Raw genomic sequence first — 18,185 nt, forward strand, 5'->3', positions numbered from 1 at the left:
ACTACTCGATTCCCGAGTCGACTCCTCCGCTATAGGATCCGGAACAGCGCCAGGCAGGAGCTGGAGCCGGCGACTCCATTCCGAGGCCGCTTTCAAAGCCTCCCCCACAGGATCTTTGGGGCCTGTGCAGAATGGAGTCCGGCGAACGGCACACCCTTTGAGGTAATAATCCGCGCTAGCTGCGTCCTTGCGGTCGTTCATTCTGTCAGGAATCACGGAGCGGACTGACTGAGGCGGACGCATTTGCTAAAACGCGGACAGTTTAATAAAGCAAAACTTTTAAAAAAAGCAAAACAAGATACAAAGGAAACAACAAAACACGTAATGAAACGAAACTATCACAGAGACAGACTAGACTGGGAAACGAAACGACGACGAGGGAAACTACGGAGACAGACAGATAACATGACCGACATGACGAAGGAGAAATGAGAATGTGAATGAACGACAAACAGGACACGAGACAAGAGGGCTTAAATACTAACACGAGGGGACGGGTTAACAAATGACAGACGAGGCGGCGGAACAGAGGCGGGACGAGGGCGGAGACAAGGACATAAACAAAACATAGCCATGTGCTAAAAGCACATGGCCGGGGACAACAGACATGACAGGACGAAGGCGTGACAGAAAAACAGTTCAATTAAAAGCAAGAATGAAATCATAAAATTCCATTAAAAAAATGAAGATGCATAAAAATAGTAAAAGACAGCATGATAATGATTAAAACAATTTAAAATTACAATAAAAGAAAAGAAATAAAATGCCGTTACAGAAGTAAAAGTGAAGAATGTTTTAAACTGAGCTGTAGCTGCTCAAACAGGAATGTTTCAAGTCTTGATTTAAAAGTGTCTAAAGTCGGGGCTCTTCTAATGTTCTCAGTCGGCTGGTTCCATTTAAGAGCGGCGCCGAAGCTAAACACTGCCTCTTCATGTTTAGTTTTGACCCGAGGCAGGACTAACTCTAGTTCCTAAAGCTCTGCTCGGCTCATATCTTTGTAGCAGATCTGATAAATACACTGGTCCTACCCCATTTAGACATTTATAGACCAGTAATAACACCTTAAAATCTATTCTGTAACAGACTGGTATCCAGTGTGAGGATGGGTGGGGTGGGGGGTGATCTCTTCTTTTGCTCCGAGTGAGACTCTGGCAGCTGCATTTTGAATCAGCTGATTTCTTTAATTTTGTTTAATTGTGTTTTTTGAAAGTCCAGTTAAGAGACCATTACAGTAATCAATGCTAGAAATAAAGGCATGGATAAGTTTCTCCAGCTCTGGTTTAGTCAGAAAATCTCTAATCTTACTGATGTTCTTAAGATGGTAAAATGCTGATCTAGTAACCGCTTTAATATGAGACTAAAACTAAGATCTGAGTCCATTAATACACCAAGGTTGCGAGCCAGTTCTTTAGATTTGAGGGCTCTCGAGTCCAGATACACAGCCAATCTTTGTCTCTCAGTGCTATTCCCAAATAGAATAATCTCAGTTTTATCTTTATTCAGCTGCAGAAAATTGTGTCCCATCCAGTTAGCGATGTGTTCAAGGCACTTGCTTAATGAGTCAACTGGACCAGAGTCGTTTGGGGACAGAGCCATGTAAATCTGAGTATCATCTGCACAGCTGTGATAGGACAGCCCATAGACCTGTAGAATCTGGCAAAGAGGAAGCATGTATAAATTAAATAAAAGTGGACCAAGAATAGAGCCCTGGGGGACACCACAGGTCACTGGCATGTTCTCTGAAATATTATTTTCTATTTCTACAAAGTAGTTCCTGCCTTCCAGGTAAGAAACAAACCACTTTAGGACTGTTCCTGAGAATCCAACCCAGTTTGCGAGTCTATCTATAAGAATCATATGGTTAATGGTATCAAAGGCAGAACTAAGGTCAAGACGTAATAGATGAGATACCTTTCGATCCTCCGTATTTAAGCGAATGTCATTAATTACCTTGATTAGAGCAGTCTCAGTGCTGTGATTAGACCGGAACCTGGACTGATGTTTATAGACAAGAAGCTAGTGATTTTCCTGATTCATTACATCTCTCAGTTGATACTAATTCAGGGTCCATTGGTGTGGGTGAGTTTGTAAGTTTGTCGACCATGGCGAGGAAGTGCTGAAAATGGTATCCTGCTTTTTAATTAGTTTCCATCTTTCATTTCTTTTTTGTAATTCTATAAGCATGTGGTTTCTGGTAAAAGCTGCAGTGTTTAATAACAATATGTAGAAGATGCCGGAGAGCAGCATAAACCGTTTCTAGACACTCTTTGTTATTAGTGAATTCAGCACATATTATGGACATAGATGTGAAAAAGGGTGCCATGTATTGGTTTAAACTTCTTTAACATTGAGCTGTGGAACAGTGAAACAGTGGAATCGTGGAGCTCTGTCCAGTCCCGATACATTTGGGATGATCTGAAGTGGCGTCTGTGATCCAGAACTAATCATCCAGCATCAATACCTGACCTGGTTTAGTTCCTGAAGGCAGTTAAATTTTCTCCAATGATTCCTTATTCTGATATTTATGAAACAGCTCTTACGACAGCTAGTGGTCTGGAGGTATCACAGATTCAGTGATAGGAGATTCAGGAGTTTACTCCTATGTGGGGGACCCATACGGAGCATAAAACGGTTCATTCAGGCACTACAAAGCAATTTGATTTTGCACCTCGTGAGTTGTAGCTACTTTGCAGGAAAGATGTTATATAACACACATGTATGTCATATACACAGGTGCTGGTCATAAAATTAGAAGATCATGAAAAAGTAGTTTTTTTTTCAGTAATTCCATTCAAAAAAGTGAAAGTTGTATATTATACTCATTCATTACACACAGACTGATAGATTTCAAGTGTTTATTTCTTTTAATTTGATGATTATAACTGACAACTAATGAAAACCCCAAATTATCACCCTCCCCAGGCCTCACCACTCGCTGCAACATCAGAGAAATAAATATGTAAATAAATGGCAAAGTTACATGAAGACATTTTATCACATTAAAATGGAAGAGACCTATGCCTGTCTAGGAAAAATATGCTTTTAGAAATATGACAGTGTAATTCCAATATGCCACAAGTTAGGATCTGAAAATGTGGACTGTGCCCACTGAGGAGTGAAGCATATAAAACTTATTCACGGGGAAAGTCTAGCTGCAAATGCTAATAGATAGAATAGTCTCTTGTGTTCAGTATTTGCAGTCTGACCATTTGTAAAAGCAAGGAGGGGGCTGATTGGTCTTTGTTTAGAGGATGTTTTTTTTCTGCTCTTTCTATTGCTGAAGAGAGAACTAATATGTTTTTCTTTGTGTGGCGGGGGTGGGGTCAGTGATCATGTCAGATGAAGCTGTGGAGAAGCGAAGGATGCTGATCCGGAGGAAGAGGATGGCTGAGGAGCCTGTGGTTCTCTCAGAGCAACAGGAATCTGTAATCCAGGAGCTGCTAGAAGCACACAGGAAAACATACAACGTGAGCTACTGCGACTTCAACCAATTCCGGGTCAGCATTTCAACCCTTAGAACTTTTGTATCTTTCCTTGACCACTACTCCTTCTCAAGCTCACTGTGATTGATTGATTGATTGATTGTTTGTTTATTTATTTATTTTCAGCCACAGCATTTAATGCTATATATAAAGTCATGTAGTTTTGAGGAAGGTAGAGTGTTGAGGTACCGACACCAACTCTTTAATTTTGTTTTATTTATGCTTTTAGCAAAATATTCAGGCACAGCCATGAAGGAATTGTGTAAATTCAAGGCACTTTTTTTTAAATGCAGCAAAGAATTCATAATCCAGTTTTCAGTGATTACCGACCTTTTTCCGAGTAAACAACCCCCACCTGTCCGTCTGGACACTGATGGATGACTGTCAAGCTCCTGCTCCATGCTTCAGACCAGCTGCCCACGCTCCAGCCACCACCAAGTGTCTTGGAGCTGCCCCTACACTGAAGTTCTCACTGTTACCAGTAGATTGACCAGAGGAGGATGGGTCACCCCTTGTGAGCCTTAGTTCCTCCCAAGGTTTCTTCCTCATCTGAGGGAGTTTTTCCATGCCACTGTCGCCCCTGGCCTTGCTCAGCTGGGGATTTTTACATTTCATGTCAAATCTTTGTCTTATTGGAATTCTGTGAAGCTGCTTTGTGACATCAGTTGTAAAAAGCGCTATACAAATAAATTTGATTTTATTTTATTTGATGGGGACGGCACGGTGGTGCAGCAGGTAGGCATCACATTCACGCAGCTCCAGGGTCCTGGAGGTTGTGGGTTCGAGTCCCGCTCCGGGTGACTGTCTGTGAGGAGTGTGGTGTGTTCTCCCTGTGTCCGCATGGGTTTCTTCTGTGAGGAGTGCGGTGTGTTCTCCCTGTGTCTGAGTGGGTTTCCTCCGTGAGGAGTGTGGTGTGTTCTCCCTGTGTCTGCGTGGGTTTCCTCCGGGTGACTGCCTGTGTGGAGTGTGGTGTGTTCTCTCTGTGTCCGCGTGGGTTTCTTCCGTGAGGAGTGCGGTGTGTTCTCCCTGTGTCTGCGTGGGTTTCCTCTGGGTGACTGTCTGTGAGGAGTGTGGTGTGTTCTCTCTGTGTCTGCGAGGGTTTCCTCCGGGTGACTGTCTGTGAGGAGTGTGGTGAGTCCAAAAACACACGTTGGTAGGTGGATTGTCAACTCAAAAGTGTCTGTAGGTGTGAGTGAATGTGTGTGTCTGTGTTGCCCTGTGAAGAACTGGTGCCCCCTCCAGGGTGTGTTCCTGCCTTGCGCCCAATGATTCCAGGTAGGCTCTGGACCCACCGACCCTGAACTGGATAAGGGTTACAGATAGTGAATGAATGAAATGCCTCTCAGCCAGTCATACACACACACACACACACAAACACATAAACTTCACACAAATAATCTGTGAAGTGATAGAAACACAATCCATTTGGTAGAGTCAAATGGATGTAAAGCCTATACTGTTTTTATTGTCTTTATGAAACTAACTATATTTTAATTGACATTGCCCATTTAATACAGAGTTTAATAATGATAAAAAAAAAAAGACGTTTTTTGTCACGTTATGCCGTGTGCATCAAGAATATGTAAATACCCTGTGACATTCAGTTCTGGTCTCTGTGCTAGCTGAAGAACATTGGGCCAAACCGAGCATAATTTCTGGATAAAAAGATATTCTGAAAACTTTTCTGGTAGACTCCTGAATTGAATGCTAAATATTTTTGGTTGTTTTGAACATGTGTATGTTAGTGAATACCAGATGTTTGTAGCTTGGGACAATGGGCATATTTTCTACAGTTAACAGACCATTACAATTATCCTCGCCCATGAATGTCAAAAAATTTCCAAGGAGCCAAGCACGGACTGCACCTGCACAGGTTTGGGAACAGCATGGGATTGCTCTCCCTCCTCAAAGCTTGTTTTGAAATGTTGCACAAATACAAAGTAATGTATTTCAATTGTTAACTACCAACCGAGTCATTATTCAGCTAATAAATCATAAACATGTATTGTCTAGAAACACACTATAAAGTTCTTAAGGCAGATCTGTCTGAAAATATTTTGGCTCATGTTTCGAGAATGAGCTCCATTGAGTCTTCACATCCCTCTCATGTGTTTTTCTCCTGTGTTTTATGTGTGACCTTCACAGCCACTCGACCGTGATCAGAACTCAATGGCTGAGGGCTCTCAGGAGTCCAGCGGATCAGGACATTCTTCTGAAAACACAGGCACGGAGTGGGCCAGAGAACCAGTGGTGAAATTGCTCCCTCGCGTCTGCCCTTCCTCTAGCGACTGCCAAACAGAGGAAGTGGAGAACAAGAAGAAGGAAAAGAACATTTTTACAAATCTCCCTCACATCATTGACCTGACCACTTACATGATTCAGAACGTCATCAACTTCGCCAAGGCTCTTAAACCTTTCAGGTGGTTCTACAGTAATATACAGCTGTATCCAAATACTTAGACACATCCTGGTCTTTTACTTTTACTCAAATTACTTCTCTTATTATTTGAAGGGAAAATAAGTGAACAAATTCTTAATTCTTAATTAAATATAGTATTTATATTGATTTGCTGAATTTAACATGCTTTTAAAACATATTTTATGGAGTCTAAACTTTAGGTCTAAACTTTTGCAAAATTTAAATTTTATGTCCAAATTTTTTTCTTGGTAATGTTTCAGTACAAAATTGTGCATTATATATATGTTCTCTATAGAGCTCACATATTTTCACATACAAAATCAACGCCGGTTACAAATATAACCATGGTTATGTGAGTAGTGGATGATCGCCAGGGCCGTACAACCAATGGATAACCAATGACAGAGAATATAAATACCAAACAGTCATGTATGACATAACGAGTTACACAGTGAGCATATAAAAGCTCGACCCTCATTCGCAATTCCCTCCCACTCCAAGTGACCAGGAACCATGGTTACATTCATAACCAGCATTATGCTTCATATTTCCTGACCTCCAGGGCGGTACAACAATTGGATGGCTTATGCCCACAGACAATAACGAGGAGTGCTCAACTACAGCCCATGCTGTGGACATGTTTTTTTCTTAGCCAGTAGAAGCAGCTACATTAATACTGTAGAACCTGGGGAAAGTACATGGAGAAGACCAGGTGGCTGCTGCACATATGTTGGCAATGGAAACCCCTTCTCAGGCAGCCCTGTGGCCAATGCAGGCATGGAACCTTTGGCATTCTCGAAAGCCATACTGATGGCTGCCACAAGCCAGTGTGAGAGCCTTGCTGTAGACACAGCAAGCATCAGCGCAGTTTTAAATGACAGCCATCTCAGAGTGGCTTCTTCTGCTGGTTCAAAGTAAGGAACAAAAAAAAAACTCAACACCGATTTTGCAGGACAGGCAGGAAATCCTTCAGTGCTAATCGTACTGTTTCAACTTGAGGATGTTCATGTGCTCTAGGGCCATCCCACATTATACCCATCTGTAGTGGCAAGTTGTTCCCCACCCCATGATGGAGGCATCCGAGGCATCTGTGCTCACCACTTCTCTGCGTGAGGGAATTCAGCCCATAGCCACCCTGGAGCAAAGAGAACCGAAACTGTGTGAATCATGTGGAAGGGCAACACTTTCAAGTATTTGTTTAACTAACGGAGGTCTAGAATTGGACACAGGACTCTGGTTGTGAGGGTCCACCACCTCTACTGAACCTTTTGCCAGGAGGCAATTGACTTCTTGAGAGAGCATGAAAGCCCAAACTGGGTCTTGAACATTTGTGACCTTTGGGCGAGAACGAAGAGGCTGGTGACTGAACTGTAGTCTTTACCCTTCCAACATGATGGGGGTAACCCACTGGTCTGTATTCATGTTTTCCCAATAGGACAGGTGACTGGCCAACAACAGCCCCCCCACAAACGGGGTTGTCCCATTGCGAGACAGAAGCTGGGTTGTCTGTCTAGGAAAATGCAGTGGCCAAAGTGTGGCTCTGCCAGATTCTGACAGTGGGGTCTGAAACATAGACAAACAGATTCTCGGGCTGCAGTTGGCACAGCAGGGGATTATCCACTTGTTTTACCGCCCTGGTTGTCAGGAAGTACAAAATTATTTTACACAACTGCAACTCTTCATATTCGCTATCCTGTAATCAGAGTTAAAGAGAACCCAAACATAAGATTATGTCCTCCCATTTGTTTCCCTGTGATGGCTCAAATTTGTTTAACTGGCATGTACATTTTTAAATTTTATTTTAAGTTATTTTCAAAATAGCAGTTGTAATGTTGTTTTCTTTTGGGTTGTGCAGAGTGCATTCTTTATTTTTATTTTCCCACAATGATATATTTCACTGATATATTTTTTCAGGGCTCTTGCCATGGAGGACCAGATTTCACTGCTGAAGGGTGCCACATTTGAGATTGTACAGATGCGCTTCAACATAACCTTTAATGTGAACAAAGGGATATGGGAATGTGGCACGCTGGAGTACTGCATGGACGACGCCGTGCGTGGTGAGTGAATTCAGTTTTACACATTTGAACAAACCACATTACTATGTACATTCTGAGAGTGGTTTGTACTGCACCAAGCCCAAAAAGCACCCAAATGACAATGACTATGTTTACATGAAAAGATTTTCTGAATGAATTCTTTCTGATAGAAGTGTACAGGTACATTACAAGTGACTTTAACACTTAAATTATTAAAAAAAAAAATACTTCTGAGAGTGCAAAGTTGAGAGACTGGTCTCAGGGAAACATTTTCTGTTAATTTGGATATAGATTGGATATATTTGCGGGCGGCACGGTGGCACAGCAGGTAGTGTTGCAGTCACACAGCGCCAGGGACCTGGAGGTTATGGGTTCGATTCCCGCTCCAGGTGACTGTCTGTGAGGAGTTGGTGTGTTCTCCCCGTGTCTGCGTGGGTTTCCTCCGGGTGACTGTCTGTGAGGAGTGTGGTGTGTTCTCCCTGTGTCTGCGTGGGTTTCCTCTGGGTGCTCCGGTTTCCACCCACAGTCCAAAAACTCACGTTGGTAGGTGGATTGGCGACTCAAAAGTGTCCATAGGTGTGAGCGAATGTGTGTGTGTTGCCCTGTGAAGGACTGGCGCCCCTTCCAGGGTGTATTCCCGCCTTGCGCCCAATGATTCCAGGTAGGCTCTGGACCCACCGCGACCCTGAATTGGATAAGGGTTACAGATAATGAATGAATGAATGAATTGAATATATTTCCTTAAAAGATATTAAACTATATAATAAGCTGTTTTTCACTTTATTTCCACAATTCCTCAGCATGTAAATGTGCTTGTCACTCCATATGGAGGCATAGTCAGAAGTGTTGAGAGTTTAACCTTATGCCATTTGCAAGTGGCAGCAAGGGAGCAAGCACAAGATTGGAGGCTGTTAACAGGTTCAACTTTGCTTTGCAGAATCTGCTACATAGGGGCCGGATATTGTGTTATACACAAAGCAAGTGGATAGTTTGTTATAGGGCTAGTAGCTCCATTTGAAGAGGAAACTGATGGAGCTTATGAAAGAAAAGTTCTAGATGTACAGAGTTCGTTGCCGAAGTGGAAGTGCGTGGGTGGCAGGCACATACTAGACCCGTAGAGACAAGCGTTAGAGGTTTTGTAGTGAAGTCAGCTACATCTTTTCTGGTTGAATTATGATTCAAAGGCCATGTGCTGAGGGCAGCCTTGAAGGACATTTCTGAGGGAGCTGAAAGATTTAGTCAGTGGTTGTGGATAAGAAGGGCTGAGACTGACTTGGGAAAAGTAGTGTGTGATTTGAAGGTGTTGCATCATGGGAGAGATAGGCTGCTTGCGAATGTTCTGTCAGTACAGTGTTAATGAGGCTGTGAGTACAATTCTGTGTAATCCCATGAAGTGAGCTTGTAGGGTGTGTGGGTCTGGGATGCCAAACTTCAATGATGAGCCTTCAGAAGGTGTTGTTGACTTAACTCAGTGAAAAACTGAAGTTGACTAGTTGATGACCCTTATGAAACAGATAGTAATGTAGTGGGTGATTTCAGTACGGATAAAGGGAATGAGCTGGGTCCCTTGTGTTGCTTTAACCGGTGGGTATTTTCATCTTCCAATACGGTTTTACTTATTTAGCTTAACTGTCGACGATAGATGATAACCATAATGTTGTTGATCAGATCATAAACGGCCAAAGCATAATAGATGAGTGAGAAGGATGAAAGCAGAATTGAGTGCAGGTCAGTGAACTACTGCTGAGGGGAGCAATCTACCTGATAGATGTGGTGTTGTATTGGATCATTAGAGAATTGGGGTTGGGTAAGGGCTGAGCCCTATGTTTAACCCCAGATGTTAGTTGCAGGACTTTCCATCTTTCTGTATTATTTCACTTCACATTATTCCACAAGAAGAAATACACAGCTAGCAATATCATATCTAACTGTGTGTGTATTTTGGGATATATTTGGTTACTGGACTGAATCAGATTTATTCTTCTGCATATTTCTGTAAATTTCTTTGGCCAACTTTTGGTCAGAGTACTGCTCACTCCTTCATAACTTATTAATCTCTATAGTTATATACATAATACCACTCCTACATTTAAGTAGTAAGTAAACACCAATTTAAGTCTTTTAATGTTAAGTGACATATACCTTGATACACATCTGTATTTGACCACTTTTGGCTTCTTAAAGAATCATTTTTGTTTGAGAAATGCCTGCGTGAAGAACCATTTAAAGCATTAAAAATCCATCACTCATTCTTAAGGTCTTAAGTTTCTTTACCCATTGAAACATATCAGCAAAACTGGTACTTTATGGAACCAAAAGTGGTTCTTCTATGGCATCCCTCAAAGAACCTTTTGGAGCACCTTTATATTTAAGAGTGCAATGTTCCAATCCGCCCATATTCAAACTCGAATATCAAACTAAGAGCCTACTAACAATAAACTGGAAATGCCACAGCTCATTTTTTCAGCTTTGTACCTCAACTTAGACCCTCCACAAAGCTCTGATTTTTAATGAACCTATTCATACACTATGCCCTAAGTTTAGTGAGCGAAGCTCTGCCTATGAGCTGAAGTGATCTGTGAGCAAAGCGGTTTGGATTTTAAAGCAGGTGTCAGACACTCCCCAACAGTTGCTGAATATCCCTGCCGAAGCTCTGAAAACCAAAAAAATGGTATTTGGAGCAGCGATATTTTCTAGGATCAGACTACTGCAGCTTACTGACAACCTGCTTCCAGGAATAAGCTTTTAAAAGTGTTAATGTAGATTTATGTCAGTTATAACCTAAGGTTTACATCAGTGTCATTTCGTCTTATAACCTACAGCTAAAGGTTACCATCAACCCTTTAACATACGAAGATTTAACTCCTGTTGCTTGCCTCCAGATATGTCAAATCAATTGGCCTTCACTGTGGTCAGTATATGGTCAGTATGGCAGTGGCCTCTACAAGGTTAGCCATCATTATTATTATTGGACTTTCCCATTAGTGCTTTCTAACCCCCATTCCTTCTGCTAACGCTCCCTGACCAAGTTGGATTGTGAAGGCGAGAGAGCGCTAACAAGCTCTTGCCACACTGAAGGAGATAAAGAGGGTTCTCCAGAGGAACGACAGAGAACATAAAAGCATTGAGTCTGTCACTCAAGCGTGACATACACAAATAAGCCTACATCTGGGACTTGTTGTGACATGTACAATGAGAAGACAGCTCTGAAAAAGGTCACACGTTGGTGCAGATGTTGTTCCAGAGACAGCTAATGTACACAAGTCACTACAGTGTTTTACTGGCCTGTCTTATCATGTTCAGACTGGTCCACAAGAGAATGTCTGTCTTATGATTCCACTTTTATAAAACATAACTTTAGGAAATTATAAAGCTGTTTGATCTCAATCTACTGTGGGTTAAATTCTTTGGGCAAACTGGTGGAAAACATCAGTATGATTCAAGCATTACATTCAATAAACACACTGCGGTAAAGCACCTGGTCCTGATGGCTACCCCATAGAATTCTGTCAGGCATTTTCTAATAAATTGTCACCTCTTTTATAGGACATGTTTAATGATTCGTTATCTCGTGGTCTGCTCCCTTCAGCATTGACCTCGATAAGATAAAATAGAATGCAGTTCATATCGGCCTATATCTCTACTTAACATTGATGTGAAAATCTTAGCTAAAGCCTTAGCATCACGTCTTGAAATTGCAATGCAAAATGTGATCTCTGTCTGTTCTCCTCTACTAGAGAAAACAAAACTAGATTTGAAGAAATGGCAGTCACTTAACGTATTTCTGGCAGGGAAAGTGAATAGTATTAAAATGAAGATACTTCCTAAATTCCTCTACCACTTCCAGTGTATCCCACTTTATCTTTCAAAATCATTCTTTTAATCTGTTGATAGAAGTTTTGTTGAATTTATTTGGAATGGTAAACATCCCAGAATCTGTAGAGAACTATTACAAAGACCTAAACTCCAAGGTGGTTTGACCCTCTCAAATCTCTATTATTATATTAATCTCTGTTATTATAACTAGGCCACAAATATACAAAATGTAATTTTCTGGGTTCATACCTCGTATAACGACTGGTGTTGACTTGAAACTTCATCCTGTTTCTCATCTTCCCCTGGGGCTCTGGTAACTTCTGGTAACTAATTTTGCAAAGCTAAGACCCTAAATTTCCTAACCTTCCCTTAAAATCAGTGTTAGAAGACCTATTAGAAACCTCTCAAGGAGGAATGTCATCATAACCTCACTTAAAAATATATTCTTAGCAAGAATTAATGCAGATTGGGAGAAGGACCTTGGACTGAACATAGAGGAGGAGTCAATAATAGTATTTCTTCTGAAAAATTAGATATAATACAGTTTAAAATTTTACATCGTACATTTGTCTAAGTTGAGGTTAGCCAAAATGTATCCCAATATTGATTCCTACTGTAATCGATGTCAGAAATACCCCAGCTAATTTACCTCGCATGATTTGATCTTGCCCTGCTCTAGCTACTTACTGGCTTACAATTTTTCATTATCTTATCAAAATCTCTTGAAGTTGTACTTCAGCCTAACCCTTTAGCTGCCATATGTGGTATTTCAAACAGCAAAACGTTAAAAAGTTATAAAATGGTTACAACCACACCTTGCTCATTGAAGAATTCTACTACATTTTAAATTGAAAACCTAAAGCTTCTATGTGGCTTAGTGATCTGTTACAACGTACACAGCCGGAGAAAATTAAATATTCACCTAGGAGCTCTAGGAACAAATTTTTCTTCATTTTCGCCAGTTCTTACGTATTTGAACAAACTCAAATTTCTACCTGATGCTGTTTAATTTATTTAAAATCATGTTCTTTTTGAACATCCTATATTTGCATAGTGCAAGATTTGTATTTATTATTATTATTATTATTATTATTATTATTATTATATATAATATATAATGGCAGATTTCACCCAGGACAGAGTGCCAATCCATATCTGGCCACACACACATTCACTCACACATACAGACATTCATTCACATACACACTCATTCATTCACACACCAGGACAGTTATTAGAGAAGACAATTCACCTACCCTCCATGTGTTTGGACCGTGGGAGGAAACCGGAGCCCCAGGAGGAAACCGGAGCCCCATGAGGAAACCCACGCAGACACAGGGAGAACACACCACACTCCTCACAGACAGTCACCCGGAGGAAACCCACGCAGACACAGAGAGAACACACCACACTCCTCACAGACAGTCACCCGGAGGAAACCCACGCAGACACAGAGAGAACACACCACACTCCTCACAGACAGTCACCCGGAGGAAACCCACGCAGACACAGGGAGAACACACCACACTCCTCACAGACAGTCACCCGGAGGAAACCCACGCAGACACAGAGAGAACACACCACACTCCTCACAGACAGTCACCCGGAGGAAACCCACGCAGACACAGGGAGAACACACCACACTCCACACAGACAATCACCCGGAGGAAACCCACGCAGACACAGGGAGAACACACCACACTCCACACAGACAATCACCCGGAGGAAACCCACGCAGACACAGGGAGAACACACCACACTCCTCACAGACAGTCACCTGGAGGAAACCCACGCAGACACAGGGAGAACACACCACACTCCTCATAGTCAGTCACCCGGAGGAAACCCACGCAGACACAGGGAGAACATGGAAACTCTACCCAGATAGGACTTCAACCCAAGATCCCAGCACTGAAAGGCGAAAGGTGAACCTGCTCACCACTAAGCCACCGTGCCGCCTGTTCTGTTTATTAGGTAGGAGGGCATCAGGGAGGGAAGGGGTGGGAGTTCTATAAAAAATGTATGCATTAAAAATTGGAACATGCGCCATTGCTGAAGTTTATACAGTTCTGGGGTCTTAATGAAACATGTGACATACTCAAAATACCACAAGGGTCCAACCCCACAGCAGTGTTCTGCCCTGTCTAAACAGCTTTGTTCAGAATAACAGGTTTCAGCACTTGAACCTTTAAATGAAAATGAACCACAGATCAGTTTTGCACAGCATTCTGGGAGTGAGGGGTGAGGAGCAGAAAAACTCTGGTTTTGAACTGTTTTTTTCTTCGTTCGATCCCCAGAGCAGGTCATGACTGAAGTGCCCTCGAGCAAGGCACCTAACCCCCAACTTCTCCACGGGCACCTTGGCTAGGGCTGCCTACTGCTCCGGACACAGCTCACTGCCCCCTAGTGTTCATTAGTGTGTGTTAATGTGTTTCACTGCACGGATTGAGTTAAATGTGCAGAACAAATTCCTCTGTGTGCAGCACAGTGGCCAATAAAGTGATTCTAAGATTCTAACATGCAGTACAAAATCAGACGGACACCTTTTATCCCCTGTATTCAGACATAAACAGATTGAAAAAGAACTGTCTGGGTTGTTTCTTTAGAGTTTGTTGATGGGTAGGAGCTCCACATCCCTTTATTAACGTGTCAATGCAATGAGAAAGTCTTTATTTCCCCCTCCTTCTAATAAATGCCAGTTAATAAAAGCTGTGAGGAAGAATGGAAACAATATAATCAGCTTTCAGAAGTAGGTAATGTCTTCAAATGATTGATGGATAGTTAAAATAAAACTTGGAAATCTTTAACTCCTCATTTTGAAGGAGAAGGTGAAGCTAAGTCTCTACTCCACAGTCTGAGACAATTTATTAGGCTTTGTACTGTATAAAGAACTTGTACAAAGAAATGTACAATTCACAAACTCAAGACAAAACATAGACAAGTGAAACAACAAGAATGATAAGTCAAAATAGAATACATCTCCTGTCATACAAAATTGGGTCTTATTACAGGCACTGAACGTAACCAGTTTTCATTAAAGACATCAGTTTGTGTTCTCAGCGTAAATGTAATTCTCTCCATAATATATATGTGATAAACTGAATCTGTCTGTTTGTTTACCGTTGGTGAATCCTTTTTAAGCCATTTTCTGGTCAAGGACTTTGTACATGCCACTAAAAGCACTCTAAGCAGTTATTTATCTCGCTTGGTGCACTAAAGTTTTTCCAAATCACAAAGGTACATTACTTTGAAGTCCAAATGAATTTTCATCTTAAAAATGGCTTCCAGGATGCTATGAATATTTTTTTCCAAAATGAAGCCACAGAGTGGCAGTTACAGATGATGTGGAACTGATGTGCTACAGTTTCTCCACAGGAATCAGACCGACCAGAATAATAGAGCTTTTCAGCTGGAGTACAGACAAAACGAATCTGATTTTTCAGCTGAAGAATATTCAGCGAATATTCTGTGGGGGTTTATAATGAAAATTAAGGACCTGGGTTTTTTGCTGCTTTACTTTGTAGCCTGAGTATGTCCCGAATTCATCCAGCATTGTCATCAACGCAGGTAGCGAATGTGTTAGATTAGAAAGATATACAAGTATATCATCTACAAAAAGGGCCAGTTTTTGTTCACCTGCGGACAAACTAACACCCTTAATAGCATTGTCCTGTCTGATTAGTTGTGACGATGGCTTGATAAATATCGAAAAAGAGAAAAGGACTCAGTGGACAGCCCTGTCGCATAGATCTCTCTAACAAAAAGGTATCAGTGAGCTCTCCATTCATTTGCAGTCGGGCTGAGGGACAGTTGAGGGTGTATAGCTTTTAATGTCCTAATGATTTCAGCATTCAAGCCAAGTTTTTCCATGATTCTGAAAAAAAAATTCCATCTGATATGATCAAAGGCCTTTTCTGCATCCAGACTAATCAGCATGGCCTCTGTTTCATTTTTATTTATATGTCTCATAATTGGGTGGCACGGTGGCGCAGCAGGTAGTTTCGCAGTCACACAGCTCCAGGGGCCTGGAGGTTGTGGGTTCGATTCCCGCTCCGGGTGACTGTCTGTGTGGAGTGTGGTGTGTTCTCCCTGTGTCTGCGTGGGTTTCCATCGGGTGACTGTCTGTGAGGAGTGTGCTGTGTTCTCCCTGTGACTTTGTGGGTTTCCTCCAGGTGACTGTCTGTGAGGAGTGTGGTGTGTTCTCTCTGTGTCCGCGTGGGTTTCCTCCAGATGACTGTCTGTGAGGAGTGTGGTGTGTTCTCTCTGTGTCTGTGTGGGTTTCCTCCGGGTGACTGTCTGTGAGGAGTGTGGTGTGTTCTCCCTGTGTCCGCGTGGGTTTCCTCCAGGTGACAGTCTGTGAGGAGTGTGGTGTGTTCTCCCCGTGTCTGCGTGGGTTTCCTCCGGGTGCTCCGGTTTCCTCCCACAGTCCAAAAAACACACGTTGGTAGGTGAATTGGTGACTCAAAAAGTGTTTGTTATAGGTTTATTATTTTGGGCATAATGTAGTCAACTCTTTTAGCAATTATTGAGGTGAATAATTTATAATCAGTGTTTAACACACTATAATTGAAACATTCTAATTTATCCTTTCCTTTTTTAGGTATAACTCAAATAATTGCTTCACTCCACGAAACTGGAGTTTCCCCTGATTCTAGAACCTAGCTGAAGGTCTTGAGTAAAATGTGTGTCAAAGCCTCCTTCAGGCTTTTATAGCACTCTGTGGTGAATCCATCGGTACCAGGGGATTTATTAACTGAGACCACATATTCTTACTCATCATGGTCTAAAGCCTGTGTGTATTCTGTTCTGCTGTGACACAGTGACTGTGGCTAGTAAAAGAACATTTGTTCAGCTGATGAGCAAAAGCCTGGACCTCATTTGGCTTCTATTTCAAAGCCCACTTTCTGTAATAGTTCCACAGAAAGGATGGTCTTACATTTCTGACAAATTACAGCTGTATGGATCCATGCATGTTATCAGTTAGAAAAGGGTACATATTATTGTCTGTTCTTTCATGGCCCTGGTTTCTGTGACAACCAAAAACACAGTTCTCACAATGACACAAGACCTCGGCTTATTGTTCCTGCTGCCTGTACATTTTTAATTAGCTCTGGGCTTATTGAGCAGATGCCCCACACAAAGACAACTGCATAACACCCCCCCCCCCCCCCACACACACACACACACACTCCAACACACACCAATTAAAATCCCATTCATACCATGCATTTACCGATTCTGAGCTCTTTAACCAGTGAATTATTTGTTTTAATATAATTCTTTTGCCTACATTTTTTTTTATAAATGGATCAGCAGGTCTCATTTTAAAAGGCTTTTCTTTCTGAGTCCTGCCTCTTTTCTGTGTTTCTTCCTCATGGTTTTAGAGTATTTCCTTTTGGTTCTTGGTTTTTCTCAGAATGTTATTCCTCGTGCTCTATGACACTGTCCTTGGGTGATGCTCGTTATTGATTGGAACATGATTTACGGCTTTAAGGTGATGTCTGTTGAGGACAAAACAGCAGTAATTATATATTTTCATGCAAATATCTACTGATGCCTATAGAACAAAGAAGAATTATGCCACAGTGCAGCACCACTCCAGCAGAGAGGTGTAAATGAGTAAATAATGCTGAATTTTTCTACAGTGGCATTTATACGTTTTTGTGTTTGCTGTACCCTGACTTTGTTCTTATCCTCTTTTTTTCTCTTTCATTTTTCCCTCCACTGTTTTCTGTGTCTCTCTCTCTCTCTCTCTCTCTCTCAACTTCTATATTGCCATTGATACCTCCATCCAGCCGGTTTTCAACCCCACCTTTGTGACCCTCTGATGAAGTTTCATTACACACTTCGTAAACTATGCTTAGACGAGACGGAGTATGTGCTGATGCAGACGATCTCACTCTTCTCACCAGGTAGACTACATACATTTACACTCATACGTATTTACATATCACATTCCTCCAGTGTGATCCTCTGTGTGTGACTGTGTTTAACTTTGTACAAGTCTCTCCTCGTGGAGTGTGTATTATTTGAGGTGATCATCCAGTGCCTAGTTTTAGTGGTGAATCAATAATGATTTTAAATAATAAGGAGAATCTGAACAAAACACTGTTCTTCAAACTCACTCTCACCCACTGCTTTATAGAGAAACATTATCTTATATTTCTGATGTGTTTTATATTATCATTAGTCTGTGTTTACTGTGATTATATAGAACTTTATACCAGCCCCACACTCACTGAGGAGGCACTAGTTTAAATATATATCACTATCTCAGGGGCCTAAGACTTTTTTGCCATTTAAAAAAAAGTGCTATTGCTTTTTCTGTGTTGTTAGTTTAGTGTAGAGACTGAAACGGAAAGAACAGTCCAATCAAAACCAGAAAACTAGGTTGCTTTGAAGCTTTAGTTTTAGAAGACTTGTATTAAT

General features: G+C 41.6%; 1 protein-coding gene across 2 annotated transcripts in view; it reads left to right on the top strand.

The window, feature by feature from the left end:
- Nucleotides 1-18,185, top strand: part of nr1i2 (nuclear receptor subfamily 1, group I, member 2) — a 46,214-nt gene that overhangs the window by 19,399 nt on the left and 8,630 nt on the right. For both annotated transcript variants that reach the window (XM_066686164.1, XM_066686165.1), the window contains exons 4-7: nt 3,328-3,497; nt 5,628-5,902; nt 7,816-7,961; nt 17,552-17,668. In XM_066686164.1, coding sequence (XP_066542261.1) covers nt 3,328-3,497; nt 5,628-5,902; nt 7,816-7,961; nt 17,552-17,668 — 708 coding nt within the window. The remainder of the gene's footprint in view (nt 1-3,327; nt 3,498-5,627; nt 5,903-7,815; nt 7,962-17,551; nt 17,669-18,185) is intronic.

The sequence above is a fragment of the Hoplias malabaricus genome, chromosome 12 (genome assembly GCF_029633855.1).
Source record: "Hoplias malabaricus isolate fHopMal1 chromosome 12, fHopMal1.hap1, whole genome shotgun sequence".
NCBI classification, from domain to species: Eukaryota; Metazoa; Chordata; class Actinopteri; order Characiformes; family Erythrinidae; genus Hoplias; species Hoplias malabaricus.